This window comes from Littorina saxatilis, linkage group LG1 (genome assembly GCF_037325665.1).
Source record: "Littorina saxatilis isolate snail1 linkage group LG1, US_GU_Lsax_2.0, whole genome shotgun sequence".
NCBI classification, from domain to species: domain Eukaryota; kingdom Metazoa; phylum Mollusca; class Gastropoda; order Littorinimorpha; family Littorinidae; genus Littorina; species Littorina saxatilis.
Genome location: NC_090245.1, coordinates 48,390,604 through 48,411,149, shown reverse-complemented (window position 1 = coordinate 48,411,149; position 20,546 = coordinate 48,390,604). Strand labels below are relative to the sequence as shown.

General features: G+C 44.5%; 1 protein-coding gene across 1 annotated transcript; it reads left to right on the top strand.

Moving 5' to 3' along the window:
* Positions 1-68: 68 nt before the first annotated feature.
* LOC138972260 (protein O-glucosyltransferase 2-like) lies at positions 69-20,465 on the top strand. The gene is made up of 10 exons (XM_070344981.1): positions 69-630; positions 2,989-3,197; positions 9,994-10,205; positions 11,041-11,118; positions 11,592-11,764; positions 12,310-12,547; positions 15,288-15,497; positions 15,843-15,932; positions 16,456-16,566; positions 16,905-20,465. Exons 1-10 carry the CDS (start codon positions 419-421, stop codon positions 16,929-16,931), a joined length of 1,560 nt encoding a protein of 519 aa, XP_070201082.1. The 5' UTR covers positions 69-418; the 3' UTR covers positions 16,932-20,465.
* The last annotated feature ends 81 nt before the right edge of the window (positions 20,466-20,546 follow it).

Sequence of the window (20,546 nt, the reverse complement as noted above, 5' to 3'; positions counted from 1 at the left end):
GGCGAATCCAACAATCGTCTGTGTCGGCAAGACACTCACAGTTATTAAACTTATCTACCTGTGCTGTACAAAAAGCTTTACGTAACAGCCTTTTGAACCAAAAACATTTTGGTGTCTTTATTGTTGCTCTACAACAGTTTACTTTGGATATTTAAAGTAAATCTTCGCGTACAAAGAAATCCGAAGTCAAGTAGAAAGAACAGCCAGGATGTGCTTTCAAAAGTAGGTCAATATGCAGTGTCGGAGCGACCGTACAACGATTGGTCAAAAATGACTGCTGTTCTCTTCCTGTGAGGGGGGTACTTTTGAAGTATTAGAAAGAGTGAACTAATGTACAGCAGCTTCTTAAACCGCAATATTTGATTCTAAGTATCCTGAAGTCGGGTACTTTTGACTAATAGTCGTCACAACACTGATAATGTTAAAATTCCACGTAAAATATGCCTGGCAAGTTCTGTGCAAACAAACTTTGGTGTACGTCGTCTGCTACACGGCTTTCTGTTCCACGTTGGGGGATGCAGCTGAAGTGGACCCAAAACAATGCTTGATATGGGGGCCGGGCCTGAAATCCCACTTCAACCTGCCTGTGCGTTACTTTTACATTCAAGCAGTCGATGTGAAGGGGGAGAAGTAAGTCATGCGTGTGTGTGAGTGACTGCAGCTATTTGATTGTGGAAATACCAATGCTGATAATCTGTAGACTTATCTGTTGCTGGAACTGGAAGTGATAACATATGATAATGATCATATACATATAATCCTAAGAAAGATATATCCTTTTTTCCCCACCCTCCAACCTCCTAAGAGCCCCCTGTAATGCTGCGTCACTCAAAAGAAATAACTATTTTGGGCGGGACGAAAAAAGAACAGGGCCGGAGCAGTTCTTCCAAACCCATATAAAAAATGTGACACTAATTTACAGCCTGTCCTCATAAATTGATCCAGATTTTTTTTGTTTTGCCATATCGAGGTTGCAGTTCTGGAGCAAGCCATCCAGATTTCTTTGAAAGATTGTATTCAAAGGCTTTTCTGCCGGTTCCTTTCAAGGCACAGCTCAAATCCACGGCAATTCAAAGAAAGAATATAACCTCAACAAGTTTACCAACCATCTTGTGTTTTGACTTGAATGCTTCAAAATCTCCCAACCTTCAGAGCGGACGACATCTTTGTTTTCTTTCAAGGGAGGATTCTTTTTCAGAAATCCTTGCAAGACGCAAACATCCTTCTGCACGCTTCCTTTTCTTTTCACTGCTTTACCGCAATGTTTTGCGATGCTTTTCTCAACACGTCTGGTCTGTCAAAACGCACGCAGAACACAGTGATGGAAACTCACACTGGTTGGAATACTAAACGATCACGAATGACGAAGCTGAACTGACATCATATTCAAGCTCGCGAGTTGAAGAATGGAACATTTCACGTACCAATTCCGTCATAAGAAAATCTGTCTGCTACAAAAGAGTGCGTTGACAAATGGATTGGTAAACATTTACACACACATCATGTCCATATACAGTTCCATCAGTAAGTATAAGATTATAAGGCGCATTTATTTATTTATTCATTTCAATCCAAGTAATCTGTCTGCTTCTCAACCGAACAGCCCAGATCTATTTTTGCTCAACGTTACCAAAGAAATACCTCCCAGATTGATGCCAAACGTAACAGAATTATATTTGTAAGGGATTTGTCGTGATGTTCTTCGCCAGATCACGCCTGTCTCCAAAACTAAGCGTCGCACAAAAGCAGCGCCCTTCCATTACTAATACATTCAATTATTTTACATATATATATATACACTATACAAAAAAATATAAACTTCAGTCATGATCGAGCCATGACTGATCCGTATCTCATCAAAGACTGACGAAAAATGACGAAAGTGTATGAAACTCTTGAAAGAATAATAATTTTTCGCAAGTATATAAATTATAATATGATTTAGAAATAGGATATGGGGATGGCTTTTGGATCAAGTTTTGGATCGTTTGTCTCTCTCAAACTTCAGGGTTGAAATTTGTACAGTACATGTTTGTTTGAATGCTTGTTTTTGGTGATCACTATATATATCCAGTCTTTCATATCACTACATATGGTCTTGTGTCCTGTTCGTAATATCCTGGCTTTTGATCCTTTTATGATATTTGTTGTGTGTGGTGACAGATGGCAAGGCAATATGATCATCATTACAAGAGAAAGCAGCTAATCTAGATCACTCACCAGGAGTCTGCTTGATGGCTCGATCATGACTGAAGTTTATATTTTTTTTGTATAGTTCTCTTGTCAGTATAATACCATGTTTCCCCTGTCATATTTGTAATCAGATTTGGTTTGGCAATACATGTGTAGAATGTTGATGGGAAGCCTCTTCTAAAAGGTCAGGAACAAATATATAGTTGATTTGTCAGTCCTGAAAATCTTGCATATGCTTCACTAGCCTTTGGCTAGTGCCTCTGAAATTTTACTAGCCAAAGGAAATATTTCACTAGCCAACGTACAGTCCTGGCACGTTGTGCCTTTACTCGCATTTGGCGAGTAGATTTACGTTTTTACTCGCCAGTTCATTGTTTCTACTCGTTATGTCGAGTAAACTACTCGCCACTTTCAGGCCTGCTTGTTTTTGGTTCCATAATCAGTTCAACCACTCGATCATTCCCCATGCATCCCAACCCAACATCACCTCCCACCTCTCTCTGTTTCAGACTGGCTGACTCTGTAGGAGAGACAGCATTCCTGACTCTCCACCTCTCTGTTTCAGACTGACAGACTCTGTTGGGGACACAGCATTCCTGACTCTCCACCTCTCTCTGTTTCAGACTGACAGACTCTGTAGGGGAGACAGCATTCCTGACTCTCCACCTCTCTCTGTTTCAGACTGACGGACTCTGTAGGGGAGACAGCATCCCTGACTCTCCATCTCTCTCTGTTTTAGACTGACAGACTCTGTAGGGGAGACAGCATTCTTGACTCTCCACCTCTTTGTTTCAGACTGACAGACTCTGTAGGGGAGACAGCATTCCAGGTGACTGTGACCCAGGCTGTGGGGGAAGAGCGTGTGCGGCTGCGGGTTGACATCTTGGATCGGCATGATGGCGTCTACATCGTCAGGCTCAAGCCTTTCTCTGCGCCGGAGAACATTCTGGTTTCTGTCAAATATGGCGAAGAACATGTGGCTGAATCACCGTACAAAGTTAAAGGTAGAGAACATTCTGGTTTCTGTCAAATATGGCAAAGAACATGAGGCTCAATCACCATACACATTTAAAGGTAGAGAACATTCTGGTTTCTGTTAAATACGACAAAGAACATGTGGCTGAATCACCATACAAAATTAAAGGTAGAGAACATTCTGGTTTCTGTTAAATATGGCAAAGAACATGTGGCTGAATCACTGTACACAATTAAAGGTAAACAACTGCAAAAGACATTTATAACTGAATTTTTATTTTCTGTTTTATAAATTCTTCTGTTGCATTAGTCACTTATTTAATATCATATTCTTACTCCGAATCACATTAGCATTGAGTCACCTGAGATGCTTATCACTGAAAAACGCTTACCCGGCTAAAGAATTTAAAGGGAAGCAACCCCATCACCAAAACGAAAGTGAAAGTAGCTTTGGTAATGGGCCAGTACACCGGGAGTTACCTCCCATACGGGTGTATGCCACGTCACTTCCTCTAGGAACACGTGCCTATTATCATACGTCTTTTTCACCTCGGAGAGGACGGTTCACTTTTTGACGCTCTGTGGCTGACCTTGTGTGTTTGAGTGACACCCGCCGGCCACGTTACCCAGCTTGTCTGCTCGCCTTGCCTACAGTTTGGTGAGCTCGTTCCCGTTTGTTGTTGGTTGTTTGCGCTGTTTCGTTACTGTACGTTGTCCGTTTTTTACGGACTTGTGTGTCAGTGACTTGCGTGTTTCGCCATTTTGTTGTGTGAGTTAGTTAGCTAACTCGTGTGACTTTGCTAGTAGCTCTGCGTGCCCTCTTTCTGTTTGGGCAAGTGTAGCTTTAGTATTTTGTTGACGCGTAAGCGTGTGTGTTTACTGTGTTTTCAGTCGTTTTGACTTACGTTTCAGTAAATCTTTTTGGCTTTGCCACGTGTTGTTGACGTTTGTGTCAGTGTCTTGCGTGTCGCCATTTTGTTGTGTGAGTTAGTTTTCTAGCTCGTGTGACTTTGTTTGTAGCTCTCCGTGCCTCTGCTTGTGGGGCAAGTTTAGCTATAGTATTTTGTTAACGCATTAGTGCGTGTGTTTACTGAATTTTCCAGTCGTTTAGACTTTTGTTTCAGTAAAAAAAAAAAAAAATTTTTTTTTTTCGCGTTGCCACGTGTTGTTGTCAACATGTCTGATTCAGACAAGCGCCGTGGCAAGTCGGACCCCAAGGGGAAAATTAAGGCTAAGTCTTCCTCTTCCAAAGCAACGTTACTTGTTACAGACCAAGAGCGTAACACTTTGTTGGCTGTACCAATTTCGGCGCCTAGCGCTGTTACTACTTCTGCTTCTTTTGCGGCGCCTAGCGCTACTGTTACTTCTGCACCTGTCTCTACATCGGAGACTTCGTCTTCTTTGTTAGCACCTGGACAAGGTGCATTGGTTTCCTCTCTGTTAAAGTCACTGGTTCCAGAAATCCGCAGCTTGGTGCAGGCAGAATTTCAGCGTTCCGTCGCCAGCAGTTCGGCGTTTCCGGCATCTGGCAGTGACGTCCGGGCATTGGCTTCCGTGTCTTTGTCCTCCACTTCCGGCTTGGAGCAGCGTCCTCCCTCTTCAGCGTCGGTTGGTAAGCAGAGCTGGTCCGATAGCCCTCGTGAGGCGCCTGGACGTTCTCCTTCGGGGGACAGCTCTTTCGCATCGGGTCACGACCGATACCTTGCTGATCTTTCATTTCCGGCGATAACCTACGAGGCCCCGGACTTGTTCGAACAGCGGCGGCAGTCGGTTTCGACTGCCGCATTTCCGGCACTTGCCGGAAGTGATGATCCGTCCGCTCCGGCACGCTACGGCGGTCGCGGCAGGATGGAGTATTCACTGACTTCCGGTCCTTCCGGATCGCGAAGTCAACCAGTGCAGTCTTCACTTCCGCATTTTGCGGTTCCGTTGACTACACTTCCGGTTTCGGCCGGAAACGCTTCTTCCTCTTCTGGTGGTTCCTTCCGGATACCAGATAGTGGATTACAGCGTGCGCCTTCCGGCTTTCAAGCGCCTAGGCTTGAGCAGGCATCACTCCACTCAGTCGGGGGAGTGACGTCAGCTCATCCAGCTCCGGTTTTTGCGGATGGTCGTCCTGCTTACCCTTTACCTTCACAGGATTTTGGGCGGCAGGATGACGTTAGTGCTCAGGCTTTTCCGGTTTCCGGTTTGCCAGGGCATGCTTCTGCTTCCGGAACTGGTGACTTCGGTCATGGTTCCACGTGTGACTATTCTGATGCTCCATCAGTGGTCAGCGAGGAGTCGCGGGGCGTGTTTCCGTCGAAGCTCAAGTCTGTTCTTGACGTCGCGGCGGAAGTAACGTCTCGTTATTTTCCTGAAGGGGTGGTGGCTGCGGACCCTTCCGCATCATTCGTTCCTTCTGCCATGGCGGACTTCCGGCCGGCACAGGAGGATGTTTCTTCCTTCCGGTTCGCCGAGTCTCCGTCAGTGGCTTACCAACTTTCGCATTCACTGGTTCGTCCAGCACATGCGGGGAGTGGTATTCGGCCAGTGCCTGTTCCGTTACTGCTTCCTTTTGGTCCAGTTCCGGAATCAGCTCAGCAGTGGGTGGCTTCAGCTGCCCAAGCCTCTTCCTTCGTGCCTACGGCCAATAGGAAGCTTGGCATGCCCAATCAGAGCCAGAATTGGCTGGCGTCTTTTGCACTCCCTAGGGCTACCCTTCCGGTTTCCCGGGAATTGCTGCCTCTTCTGACTAAACCGATCAAGCGTGATTCGGTTTTGCCGGTTTCCGAGGCTTCCCTCCTCTCTGCTGAGGAGGTTGGACGTCGGCAGATCGAACTGTCCTCCATTGCGGAGACTCTCGTTCGGGCTCTGTCTCGGGCATTGACCGATTCGCTAGTTCCTTTCACTCTCAGTGAAGAACAGAATGCGGACGATGTCTCTGCGCTTTTGGCCGCATTGGCCAAGGTCAATGAGGAACAATTGCGTCTTTCCTCCCTGCAGTACACCCAAGCGGTACTCTGCAGGAGGGATCTCTTCCTCTCGCAGTCCCAATTCACGGAACTGGCTACTAGGGAGACCTTGAGAGTCTCCCCGGTCTCAGAGGAGTCTCTCTTCTGTCCGCTGGCACTGGATGCCAGACAGAAGGAGATTCAGTCAAACAAGGACAGTCAGTTCCTTGACTACACTCTGAAGGGGGTGAAACAGTCTCAGCCTTCTAAACAGAAGCAGGCTCAGACATCGTCTAACCCCAAGCCAGCTCAGAAGCGGCAGGCTCCGCCGGCCGCTCGTGGTGGGAAGAAGAGGACGGCATCGGGGAGGGGGCGTGGCGGCTCTGGAAGTAAGCCACACCCCCAATGAAGCGCTCCCGATCTCACCTCCCTCCCGCCCTCCACCTTGGTGATGGCGGGAGGCCCCTCCCGGGCACTTTCTCGTTGGATGTCGGTAGTAGACAGCCAATGGATTGTGGGAGTGGTGAGATCGGGCTTCCGTCTACTCTGGCGGGAGGAAAAGGCGCCTCTTACCCGAGTGCCTCCGCGGTTCAAGCCCCCCTTCTCGCAGGAAGCACGTTCCGTCTTGCAGTCGGAAATTGCCTCCCTGGAGCAGAAGGGCGCGGTGGAGAGAGTTCGGGTCCACAGCTCCCTGGGATTTTACGGGCGTCTGTTCGCTGTTCCCAAAGCATCAGGAGGATGGCGTCCCGTGTTGGATTTATCTCTCCTCAATACTTTCTTGAGGGAGATAAAATTCAAGATGGAGACGCCAGCCTCTGTCCGAGACTCTCTCCGCCCAGGAGACTGGGTGACCTCGATCGATCTCACGGACGCATACTTTCACATTCTTATGCATCCGGCCGACCGGAAATGGCTTCGTTTCCGGTGGGGAGATCAGATCTACCAGTTTCGCGCACTCCCTTTCGGGCTGTCTCTCGCACCATGGATTTTCACCATGGTGGTGAGACAGGTCTGTGCACTGGTGAGGTCCCAGGGTATCCGTCTGCGGGCTTATCTGGACGACTGGCTCATCATGAACCAGTCCCAGAGCGGCTGTTCGCAGGATACCCTGACGGTTCTTCGAGAATCCAACTCGTTGGGGTTCTCGATCAACCGGGTAAAGTCGGAGCTGACCCCGTCACAGACATTCACTTATCTGGGGATGTCTTTCGACACGGTCGCTTGGACTGTCCAGCCTTCTCAGAGAAGGGTGGACAAGCTCCAAGCCCAGATTCGCTCCACTTTACCTCTCCTGATGGCTTCCATCCGCTCGCTCGCCTCCATCTTGGGGCAGATGGAGTCTATGGCTCTTCTGGTTTCACTGGGCCGGGTCCACAAACGTCCGCTTCAGTTCGCGCTGAAGCCGTTTGTGGACTCTCCTCTGGTGGACTGGGACGCCCTCATCCCTTTGCAGGGATGGTTCCAGTCTGCGACCCTTCCGTGGTTGGACACGGAGTGGGTCTGCAGAGGTGTTCCGATCGTCGTGCCCCTCCCCGACCTGGACCTCTTTACAGATGCGTCCAGGGAGGGTTGGGGGGCACATACAGATCTTCAGACTACTTCCGGTCTGTGGACGACGGAGCAGTCCTTGTGGCACATCAACTTGCTGGAGCTAGAGGCAGTTGCTCTAGCTCTGGCCAAGTTTCTGCCCTCCCTGTACGCCAAACATGTTCGTCTGTTTACAGACAACATGACAGTGGCGGCGTACATCAACAAGCAGGGAGGCTCGCGGTCCCCGTCTCTCTCGGAGAGGGCTTGCGAGATCCTGGTGTGGTGCTTTCAGCATCATATCACGATCTCGGCCAGGTACCTTCCAGGGAGGCTGAACACTTTGGCGGATGCGCTCAGTCGTTCCGGTACAGTGCTTCAGTCGGAGTGGACGATCACTCACGGGGCACTGCTTCGCCTTTGGGCCCAGGTCCAAAAGCCTCTGGTGGACCTTTTTGCCACAAGGTACTCAAAGAGGCTTCCGGTGTTCGTCTCGCCATTCCCGGACCCTCAGGCATGGCGAGTGAACGCTCTGGACTTTCCCTGGACGGGTCTGGAGGCGTACGCCTTTCCTCCCTTTCCGTTACTCAGCCGAGTAATCCGGAAAGCGGAGATGGAGGAGCCGGCCCTTCTTCTTCTGGTCGCTCCTCTGTGGCCGTCGCAGGTCTGGTTTCCAGATCTTCTTCGGCTCGCCCAAGGGCCCCCCATTCCTCTCGCACTCGTGCGAGGGGAACTAGTGCAGCCCCGAACAGGCATTCCACACGAGGAGCCCAGTCTTCTGAAGCTTCACGTGTGGAAGTTGTTCGGGACTCGCTGAAGCGCTCTGGGGCGTCGTCTTTGACTCTGGACTTGGTGGCTCGCTCGCATAGAGCGTCCACCTCTTCAGTTTATGCTTCCCACTGGAAGGCATGGACTGCCTGGTGTTCAGCTAGAGGGGTGAGTTCGGTGGCTCCGCGCTCTATTCAGGTCGCTAACCACCTCTCTTTCATGTCTTCGCAGGGCGCCTCAGTCTCCTCGTTGAGGGTCCGGCGCTCCGCTATCTCGGCGACTCTTAAGCAGATTGGTCGTTCTGTTCGAGTCGGGGGCGTTATAGCTGCAGTCATTAAAGGGGCTGCTCTTAAGGAAGCTAAAGCTCGTTTGCCCGCTCCCAAGTGGGACTTGTTTTTAATCCTGGAATTCCTTCGTTCTGCGGATTTTGAGCCTTTAAGCGAGGCCAGTCTGTTCAATGTCACTCGCAAAGCGCTGTTTCTCCTTTTGTTGGCTACGGCCCGACGGGGTAGCGAGGTCCACGCCCTGTCGGGTCAGCCTGGAGATATCTCCTTTGAGCCGGACGGTTCCGCATCTTTGCGTTTCCGGCCTGATTTCCTGGCCAAGAATCAGTCTCCGGGGCAGGCCTCTCCGCCGGTTAGAGTTAAGGCTCTGACCAGCGCGTTGGCCCCGGATGACCCCGATTCGGTCAATTGCCCTGTGAGGGCACTTCGTCTGTACTTAGCCCGGACTCAGCCGATTCGGTCTAGTTCTCAGAAGTTGTTGTTTATCTCTCTCCTTACTAGGCGCGAGAAAGATTTGTCGAAGGTAACGTTGGCCCGGTGGGTGTCCTCGCTCATCAAGCAGGCTTATGAGTGGAGTCGCACAAAGAGGGGGGGGGTTATGCCCTCCTTGCCACTTGACTCGGCCCGAGCCCATGAAACGAGGGCGTGGGCATCCTCTCTGGCAGTTCTGCGCTCCAGACGTCTAGAGGAGGTGCTGACAACTGCGTATTGGCGTTCCGAAGATGTTTTCATAAACTTTTATCTTCGGGACGTCACAGCTCTTCGACAGGATGGCTCCAGAGGCCTTCCAGCGCTCATAGCAGCAGGCCAGTTCCTGTCCAGAACTTGATGGTGAGTTTTGATTCATTTCTAGCCCACCGCCTTGTTGATGTTATCTGCTAATGTGATTCGGAGTAAGAATATGATATTAAATGGAAAATTTCCTAAATAAATTATCATTTAATTAATATACTTACCCGAATCACATACTGTATTCCCTCCCACCTGCCCCGCTTATGGTTTTAAGATTTTTTAAAGCCGTATGATAATAGGCACGTGTTCCTAGAGGAAGTGACGTGGCATACACCCGTATGGGAGGTAACTCCCGGTGTACTGGCCCATTACCAAAGCTACTTTCACTTTCGTTTTGGTGATGGGGTTGCTTCCCTTTAAATTCTTTAGCCGGGTAAGCGTTTTTCAGTGATAAGCATCTCAGGTGACTCAATGCTAATGTGATTCGGGTAAGTATATTAATTAAATGATAATTTATTTAGGAAATTTTCCAATTAGTGCCAAGAGAAACATAGCTGACACATGTTGACTGTGTGTTGCAGGGCCAGTGTACCAGGAGAAGTGTTACTGCCCTGTGGCCAACATCACACGCTGGTACGAAGAGCTGGAGTGTCCGGCCTCGTATGATCAGATTGACCTTGACCTTAGCCACTTTCCCATCATCGACATGGACAAAGTTGCACCCGAGGCAGTGTCACGCTTCAGCAATCATGGTCGCCACAGCCTGTGTCACTACAAGATTATTGATAACAAGGTGGTTATTTCTATTGACTTAATATTGTGTTATTGATACTTAGTTAATGTTATGCTTAAGAAATTTTGACTGGTGAGCTGTGCTTTGAGCTTATTAGGGTGGTTTAAAAATGGTTTCATACAGACGTTGAGATTACTAGTGTACGTGATATTTTCCAGGAATGATTCTTTAAACAAAATTTGCAGTGCCTTCAGTTGTTAATGAGCCTTTTGAAATGATAAGAACCAAGATTCATGTGCTTGAAAAAAATCGGCTAATCCGGTAAACAGATCAAAAGGAAGCTGTCATAAATTAAGTCAATAAGATTAGGTAGTGCTATAACTGCAAATCTTCCCGCAGTGGGGCACTGCGGTTATGAAATTAAAGGCCCCTCCTGTTTTTGGAACCGCAGGAGCTTTCTAGTTTGCTGTTAGGTAGATTTTTGGTTCCTCTTTCCTGTCATGCTCTCTTTTTCTTCATGAATTCTTTTCTTTTTTCTGCCTTCTTGCTCATTCACCTGTATTTTTTCCAAAAATCTCTTCTCTTGCCGCTTGTGTCGCGATTCATGTATAGTTTAATCTGTTAGTGTTCTGATGTAAGTCCAGCAGTAGATAGGTTAAGCCTATTTTAACATACTGGAAACTGGTAATCTTCCAGTAGGTATTAATTTAGTTTTACTAAAGCCTGCTGGGACACAAGTAATGGGTTAGTGCATTTGTAAACAGGAATCGCTTGACAAGTGGCCCCCTTCATCCCCCCCTTCCTCGTCCTGATATGGCTCTGCGTAGTCGGCTGGACGTTAAGCAACAAATAAACAAACAAACAAACAAACAAACTGCAAATCTCTCTTATGCAGGTGTACCGCAAAACTCATGGAAGCATCGTTGACTTCAAAATGTTCATGGATGCCATACTCCTGTCTCTTGTGAGGAAGGTAGGTGTTTCCCAACAGTGTAGCTGTTGATTTCTTTTGCAGTATGATGGATCAGACACAGAATCGGGTCTTTCCTTGAAGAACATCTCTCTCTCTCTCTCTCTCTCTCTCTCTCTCTCTCTCTCTCTCTCTCTCTCTCTCTCTCTCTCTCTCTCTCTCTCTCTCTCTCTCTCTCTCTCTCTCTCTCTCTCTCTCTCACTTCCTAGCTGTCTTTCATTCAATGACACATGCATATTTTGAGAGGTGTTAGGGTCCTGTATAGTTTCTGTGGTATCCTACACCTAAATGAAGTACGTTTTTCTTAAACAAAATTATATTCTCTGAGCACTATTGTCTGCCAAGTTTGATGCATAAGTTTAACATGTTTACTTTTACGAATGTGATCATCTTGTTGGGAGTCTCGAGGAACAATGTCGGTGTAGAACAGATGGCAGTTTGTGTGTCCTCCATTTTCCACAATTTTTCCATTTCAGGTAAGGATGCCTGATGTGGAATTCTTTGTCAACCTTGGCGACTGGCCCTTGGAGAAACGTAAGCCAGAGAATGGCGGTATTCCCATTCTGTCGTGGTGTGGCTCAGACTCGACCTTTGACGTCGTCATGCCAACCTATGACATCACTGAGGCCACACTGGAAATGCTTGGCAGGTGAGTAAATATTCCTTGCTTTCTTCTGGACGAGAATTCAAAAGCATGCAGTGCTGATGGAATTCTTGTTCGCCCCAATCAGGGAAATAATGGAGATGTAGGCCGCTTCATTTTCAATATGAACATACACTTTCTTTCCCGTGAGACCGATCGCGTTAACAGCCACAGATTTGTGTAGACTTCTATCCATTTACACATATATACCAAAGTCAACAATCTGAGCGCTTCTTGTACACAGTGGGAAGTCTGAACTGAATTAATTTAGCAAGGAAAACATTTGTAGCATAATGCTGACATGATACAAACATTCTTTTTTATGGGTACTTTTTTTTCAAGTTTGCTTTACTGACTTTTGTGGATGTAACGTACACATTTTACTTTATATTAAGATCTCCAAAAAGCCGAGAAAGTCAGGTCTTAAAAAGGAGGGAGTCTTACAATGGAGGTAAAGTTACAGAGGTAATGAACAGAAAATCTGAGAAATAGGTTATTAGGTACCATTAAAATGAGAGGCAGTGTCAGCGTGGTCACTCATGTGTGTGCAGGGTGTCGCTGGACATGTTCTCCGTACAAGCCAACACAGGCCCCAAGTGGGCTGACAAGTCAGAGGTGGCCTTTTGGAGGGGTCGCGACAGCCGAGAGGAGCGGCTGAAACTGGCCGAGCTCAGCCAAAAACATCCCGACATGGTGGACGCAGCCTTGACCTTTATGTTCTTTTTCCCAAAGAACGAGGAGAAGTACGGACCCACTGTCAAGCCCGTGTCCTTCTTTGATTTCTTCAAGGTAAGAGACCGCCTTTCTTGGTGTGTGTTTGTTTGAAGTACCTGTATGGTTGTGTTAGAAAGGTTAGAGGCAGCCTTGCTTGATGTGTTGTTTGTTTGAAGTACCTGTATGGTTGTGTTAGAAAGGTTAGAGGCAGCCTTGCTTGATGTGTTGTTTGTTTGAAGTACCTGTATGGTTGTGTTAGAAAGGTTAGAGGCAGCCTTGCTTGATGTGTTGTTTGTTTGAAGTACCTGTATGGTTGTGTTACAAAGGTTAGAGGCAGCCTTGCTTGATGTGTTGTTTGTTTGAAGTACCTGTATGGTTGTGTTACAAAGGTTAGAGGCAGCCTTGCTTGATGTGTTGTTTGTTTGAAGTACCTGTATGGTTGTGTTAGAAAGGTTAGAGGCAGCCTTACTTGATGTGTTGTTTGATTTCGTTAAGGTTAGAGGCAGCCTTACATGATGTGCTTTTTTGAAGTACATGTACCTGTATGGTTGTGTTAGAAAGGAAAGAGATAGTTAGTGAGTGTTAAACCTTTTTTAGATTAAAAATAACGCTTTCCCTGGAATTGGAATTGTAAAAGCTCATTCGTGCTTATAAACCGAGGAGAAGAAGAAAAAATTATGCTTATGGAGATATTTAGGACAAAGCTTTTTGACTCACATGCGAAGCAAAAGTGAGTCTATGTACTCACCCGAGTCGTCCGTCCGTCCGGACGTCCGTCCGTCCGTCCGTCCGGACGTCCGGAAAACTTTAACGTTGGATATTTCTTGGACACTATTCAGTCTATCAGTACCAAATTTGGCAAGATGGTGTATGATGACAAGGCCCCAAAAAACATACATAGCATCTTGACCTTGCTTCAAGGTCAAGGTCGCAGGGGCCATAAATGTTGCCTAAAAAACAGCTATTTTTCCCATTTTCTCTGAAGTTTTTGAGATTCAATACCTCACCTATATCTATATATATATACGACTTGTGTCTGTGTGTCTGTGTGTTTGTGTATCTGTGTGTTTGTGTATTTGTGTATTTGTGTATTCGCCATGCACGGCCAAAGTTCTCGATGGATCTGCTTCAAATTTGGTGGGCATATTCAGGTAGACCCGGGACACGACACAACCTGGTCGATATTTCAACACGTGCTCTCAGCGCGCAGCGCTGAACCGATTTTGGTTCAACCTCAGCTATTTTGGTTCCACCTCAGCTACCCGGGCCCCCATACCGACACACCAAAGCCAAAGTTCTCGGTGGATCTTTTTCAAATTTGGACACCGTATTCAGCTACACCCCGGACACAATATCATCGATGAGATATTTCAACACGTGCTCTCAGCGCGCAGCGCTGAAATGATTTTGGTTTTTGTGTTCATTTCACCATTATAAGTAACTCTTCCTTATCTTCTCATCTTCTCCAGGTTTTCAGCGTTTACCTCCCTTCCTTCGTATGGTGCACTATATAGTGTGAGTGGAGCGTCTTCGGATATTCCCGGCGTTCTGTTACTGTTACTATTTTTAGAAGGTCAACGCAGTGTCCAGAACGTAAATTGGACCCGTAAATTATCCTCACTGTCAAAGTGCAAAGGTCGAATCAATTTATAGCCACGCGAAAAATACACTGTCATCTATCTCTCTATAGATACGGCTTCTCTGTGTTTTTGTGTGTGTGTGTGTGTGTGTGTGTGTGTGTCTCTATGTGAGCAACACCTGTGCATTGTTCAGTTCTGTTTGTGATGTGGTCTGGCGGCTTTTGTGTAATTTTATGTACTGGCCTTCCTTTGAGAAGCTCTAACTTGCTCAGTCCTGTTTGAGTGGAGTTCGCCTCCAAAGGTGATTAACACGGTTACATTCGTCGACAAGGATGGGACTCGATATGGTCAGGAATGGCATTATGGCCACTGAATCATTTTCGTGCTGTTCCCATTCCACGAATCTGGGAGGGACCTAAGCTTGGCGGGTCCATTGTTCGGACCCGGCGAAGCCGGCGTACGGCTCTAAGTACTTCTTCCCGGCGAAGCCGGCTACCCGGCGAAGCGGGTATTCATTCTAGTATGATATATAGGGCAAAGTAAGCCCCATCTTTTGATACCAGTTTGGTTTACCTTGCTTCAAGGTCAAGGTCACAGGAGCTCTTCAAAGTTGGATTGTATACATATTTTGAAGTGACCTTGACCCTAAACTATGGAAGATAACTGTTTCAAACTTAAAAATTATGTGGGGCACATGTTATGCTTTCATCATGAGACACATTTGGTCACATATGATCAAGGTCAAGGTCACTTTGACCCTTATGAAATTGACCAAAATAAGGTAGTGAACCACTAAAAGTGACCATATCTCATGGTAGAAAGAGCCAATAAGCACCATTGTACTTCCTATGTCTTGAATTAACAGCTTTGTGTTGCATGACCTTGGATGATCTTGACCTTGGGTCAAGGTCACATGTATTTTGGTAGGAAAAATGTGTAAAGCAGTTCTTAGTGTATGATGTCATTGCTAGGTTTAGTTATTTGACCTTGACCCTGAAGGTCAAGGTCATGTAAAGGTCAAGGTCAAGCATGTGAGTCGTATGGGCTTTGCCCTTCTTGTTTTTTATATGAAGTCATTACAATTATGAACATTTAAAATAAATTAAGTTCTTTTTAAATTTGTATGTTGTACATGAGGACTGATTTAGAACGGGGGGGGGGGGGGGGGGGGGGGGTAACTTCTTTTCTTTTAGGCATTCACGCAAATTATTGCATTGAGCTTGATGTCTTTTCAGAGTAAATACCAGCTGAACATTGACGGCACTGTGGCGGCCTATCGCTTCCCCTACCTGTTGGCTGGGGACGCCGTGGTGCTGAAGCAAGACTCTGAGTATTACGAACATTTCTACAAACGCCTATCGCCATGGAGACATTACATTCCCCTCAAAAGAGACCTCAGTGACATTTTTGATCAGATTAAGTGGGCACGGAACCACGACGATGAGGTGTGTGTGTGTGGTATTCTGTGTAGATATTTTGTTTTTGAATGGAAAATGTAAGCTTCCTATTGTGCTTTGCTGGCATGCTTTTATTTTGGTTTTGTTATTGTGGATTGCCATTTGTGATTGCTTTCATTATTTGAGAAGAGAACTGTGAATTTTTGCAAGACAGATATATGCACTGACTGTAGTCATCAACATTAGTTTGTGTTTTGTCCACTGTTTATGTTCAGTCAAGTATTGACTGAAAACGTTATAAAGGACAGGAGGGAAGTTTGTCTTCCTCTGTATGCTTATGTTGTTGTTGCTGGGTTTATTTTTATTTTATACAACACTACTTTTTTTTGTCAGGCCCACGCCATTGCACAGAATGCCCAACAGTTTGCCCGAGAGAACCTGCACCCAGCTGAGATCTTCTGCTATCACGTCAAACTCTTTGAGGTTTGTTGACAGTGTGGAACTGGACATGTTGGGATAGGAAGAACAATTCAGTAGAAAAAAAGTCACACCATTGTCTATCCCCTTTGCCTATTGCAACAAAAAGTGTGTCTTTTAATGCAAGTTACGGTTTGGACACTATCATTGCGAGAGATGGTAGTCGCTTGTGAAATTGTGTTTTACTTTTTGTGTGCAGAAAATAAAATTGTTCACACCTAGCTGCTTGATGATAACTGAGTTTGTCATCATTTTCAATACTTTTCATTCATAACGAAGTTGGGTAACAAAAAACTATGTAACTTCGTAGGTAACAATTCACTGGGTTCCATGGGTGTGAGAAGAAAATTACAAAGGGATAATCAATAGCAAACCAATGGAAACTCTAAGAGTTTCTTCACCTCCTCTCGTTGGTGTTTACCTTGACAACGATAAAGATGAAACAAGACGATATGCTCCCCTCAGACCACAAAAGAAGCTGATCTGAGAACAACCCACCAAACATCCCACAATTTGGTTTGTTTTCCAGGCAGTATCCAAGCGGTTAAAAAAGAAGCCCGTGGTTACGGAGGGCTTTGAGCTTCTTGAGCATCCCACAGACTCTTACGATTCCTTGTGCGAGTGCAAGCGATTGAAAAAGGTAAGTGCGTAGACTGTTATAATTATACTGGTATTATGGGTAGATACATCATATAAGTGTGAATGTATATATATATATATATATTGCTCCTCTGAACCTCGTTTAATCTCTGAGCAAAGCAATTTCCTGCTTGCATACCTGATTCTTTCCTTTGCTATGAAGTGTTCAGTCAGGTGTCGGTTGGTCTTTGTCACTTGTGAAACGTTTCTCTTGACAACCATTTAAATCTGATAAAATATAACGCTCTGAATTTCTGTCTAAATCAATTTTTAATCTGCTGTCAAGTGTTACAGCCACACATTATGAATTTTATTAATAAGTGTCAACCTGTGTTTCAGAAATCCAGCAAGAAAGATGAACTGTGATAACCAAGCAGCCTGCGATATCTCCCATCAAGTTTTGGATATTTATCTTATTTGCTTTTATACATATTGTTTCTCTTGCATACAGGTAGACATTAGTATTGTTATCTCTCTGACATGAATAATGCAGTTTTCAAATGGGTGAGTTTTATTTTGTTTCTGTTGTCAGTGCTCAAATTAGTTATATATGTTACCAGAATGGTATTGAATTTAGCATAGTTCACTTGATGAGTGCAATGAATACACTCTGCTTTGTTCTAATCTTCACTTAGTTTTTGCCACACAGATGCAGTTGAAACTCTGAAGTTTTTAACATCCCTCCCCCTCTCTGTGATACATGTAGAAGTTATGAGGACGGGGCAGTGAGGGTTTTATATGGAATTATTTAACTATGTAAATATGAGGTGCTTCTTTCTCAGACCTGTTATACAAGGTTTCACATTGGTTACTTATCAAGCAGCTTTGTCTTTAAACTTGCATATTGTTCATGGCATAATAAGAGTGAGGAGAAATGATGATTGTGGAAAGCGTATCACCTTTTGAAATATTGCTTTTTTTCTCAATTGTATACATGGTACTTTTAATTATACACATCAATTGTTTTTCTACTGATTTTCTCTTTCCTCTTGGTTTTTAATGGTCATGTGTGATATATCTACATATATATGTGTTAAGTCCATATGTATGCACAATGAGTACCTTTGTATTTGAATGTTTTAAGCATTTTTAAACGTTTGTCATCCCGCAGTGGGGCACTGCGGTTATGAAATTAAAGGCCCCTCCTGTTTTTGGAACCGCAGGAGCTTTCCAGTTTGCTGTTAGGTAGATTTTTGGTTCCTCTTTCCTGTCATGCTCTCTTTTTCTTCATGAATTCTTTTCTTTTTTCTGCCTTCTTGCTCATTCACCTGTATTTTTTCCAAAAATCTCTTCTCTTGCCGCTTGTCTCGCGATTCATGTATAGTTTAATCTGTTAGTGTTCTGATGTAAGTCCAGCAGTAGATAGGTTAAGCCTATTTTAACATACTGGAAACTGGTAATCTTCCAGTAGGTATTAATTTAGTTTTACTAAAGCCTGCTGGGACACAAGTAATGGGTTAGTGCATTTGTAAACAGGAATCGCTTGACAAGTGGCCCCCTTCATCCCCCCCTTCCTCGTCCTGATATGGCTCTGCGTAGTCGGCTGGACGTTAAGCAACAAATAAACAAACAAACAAACGTTTGTCAGTTTCAGGAGGATATATGAAAGATTATGGTTGATGCCTGTATTCAGGTCTGTGCTATGTGCCTTATTTGTTCTGTAAATAAGACAAAAAACACATAATTAAATCAATTTTATTGTATTGAGGATGAAAGTCGCTTGTTCATTTTAATGCTTGTTATTCTCTCAGGTGTTAGGAGAATGGATCGGAATAACTCTCACTTACTCTATTACACATGTCCTCTGCATTTTAGAGCGCTTACTTCCCTTTGTTTATCAGACCTGTAAATAAGATTTGACAGGGAATACAAGTTCAAAGAAATTACAGCTGTTTGCTGGTGATACTCTGTAATTATTGGGTCAATTTTTTGTCACATCCACACTGTCGTTTAAGTATAGTCGAACCTGTCTATAACCACCACATAAGGGACCAACCAGCAGTTATATCGACTGGTGGTTGCTGTGGAAAGGTGAATTATGTAGGGAAAAAATTGTCGGGAATCCTTTTGGGTGTTTGTTGTGAGCAGGAGGTTGTTTGGATAGGGCATGATCGACTGTACGTTGGAACTGGTAACACTATATATGGCAATCTGACACTGTGGCAATATCTTATACTTGTTATACACCGAGTAATTTTCTCCTTGTCTTGTGTCGAATAGAAAAACTTGATATGCAGACATCACAACATTAAATAGAGTGTGTGGGATTCTGGTGGTGGGAATTTTGGAGCAGAGTTTTAGTGAGAAGGGATCTGCTTCAGAATGAATGTGACACACATTGTCTTCCCATCCCAGCTTTAACCATGGACATGGCATGACCAGAAATTAAAAAAATAATGATAGTGATTGATTAATTGTATTACTTAACGCATACAAATGGGTGCACTTTTGTTTTATTTAAATACTCTTTGCGCTGAATTGGAATTTATGAATTCATTCAAGCAGTTACATTCATGGATATTTCTTGTTGCGTCAGTTTTTACCCTCCTGTAGTTTTTTTCTTCTACACAACACGTTACAGTACTTGTACGTCGTTTCCTAATAAACTTAATTGCATAATGCCTGTGAGTGATTAACAATTTAATGACTGGCAGTGATTTCTTTGGACATGTTTTTTTCGTTTTGTAGGAAGAAAAATTTGTCATAAAATGGAAGCTAGTGAAAGAATACACCCTTTCGAAGTCTCAGGCGAGAGCAAATCTCGCGTCGCGAGACAATCCGCGCATTGCATGCTGGGATTGCAAATTGTACCAAACACGAGGTCTTCAGAAGAGGTAGATTGTCAATTGCGTTTAAGTTTTCCCTCGTAAGCTCTTATCTCTTTGATATTTCTGTGGTTTTTGTCCCACGATAGTCACTGCTCTTTGTGTACGGTACACTGCAGAGTGTTTGGTACAACGGAGCGCCCCCTGCCACCAAAAATGTGACTAGCCGCGCATGCGCACTCGAAACTCCAAAGCGGTGTATTAGAACAACATGCAGTTTTACATTCATGTTTACATTTAGGATACGATTTATTCAGCATTGATTGTACTTTTTGTGAGGTAACTTTTTCATTGCAACCTAGTGCTTTTTGTTGAGCATGCAATTGCGCTATATTTTTGTTTGGTTTTTGCTCAACTACACAATTGATATATTGACATCATGTATTGTTTAGGGTATGAATTTTTATTAGGGTATGAATGTTAGTATGGAGTGTGAAACTCATTTGTTTGTATGAATAAGATTGGTGATGATTAGGAGGTTTGGGATATTTTTTAGGATTGATTGTAGGATTATAGTTGATTGATTTTACGATTAGCCCTGGCAATGAAGATGTGTGTTTGATAATTGTTTGTGGGCACCATGTTTTAGCCTTGAAGAAATGGTACTTGAAAATATGCTGTTGATAATTAATAAACACTCAGTTTATATACAAAGTTTGTACTTTAGCCTACAGAATAATGGCAAACAGTATGTTAACAAATTCTGCAATTGAGAACCTCCAGTAATAGTAATACAGATCAGGAAGATCAGATGTAATATTTTGTCAGTACATACATGTAGGAAACATGTTCAGGATGAGATAAATCTTCTTTCAACACTGTTGTTTCAGTTGTAAGCCCTATACCTAAATCTCATCTTCCGTGCTCAACAGGGTGGGGAGATAACAAATTCTATATTATTCATAACCTATTACATCGCCATCATATTTACTTTGAATAATATAACTATATGCCACAGTGCAGTTTAATCAACAGTGAATAACTGTGCAAGTATTTATAAAGTGATTAAATCTTCTACGATGCAAGTCTGAATTTATTGTATTTGCAACAGAAAATAAACTTAATTATTTTTACATCTTCTCGTATACTTGTGTGCAAATGTCTTCGATGTTACTACATTTATATGTACTGCATGAGAAGTTGTCAGCATTTCAGA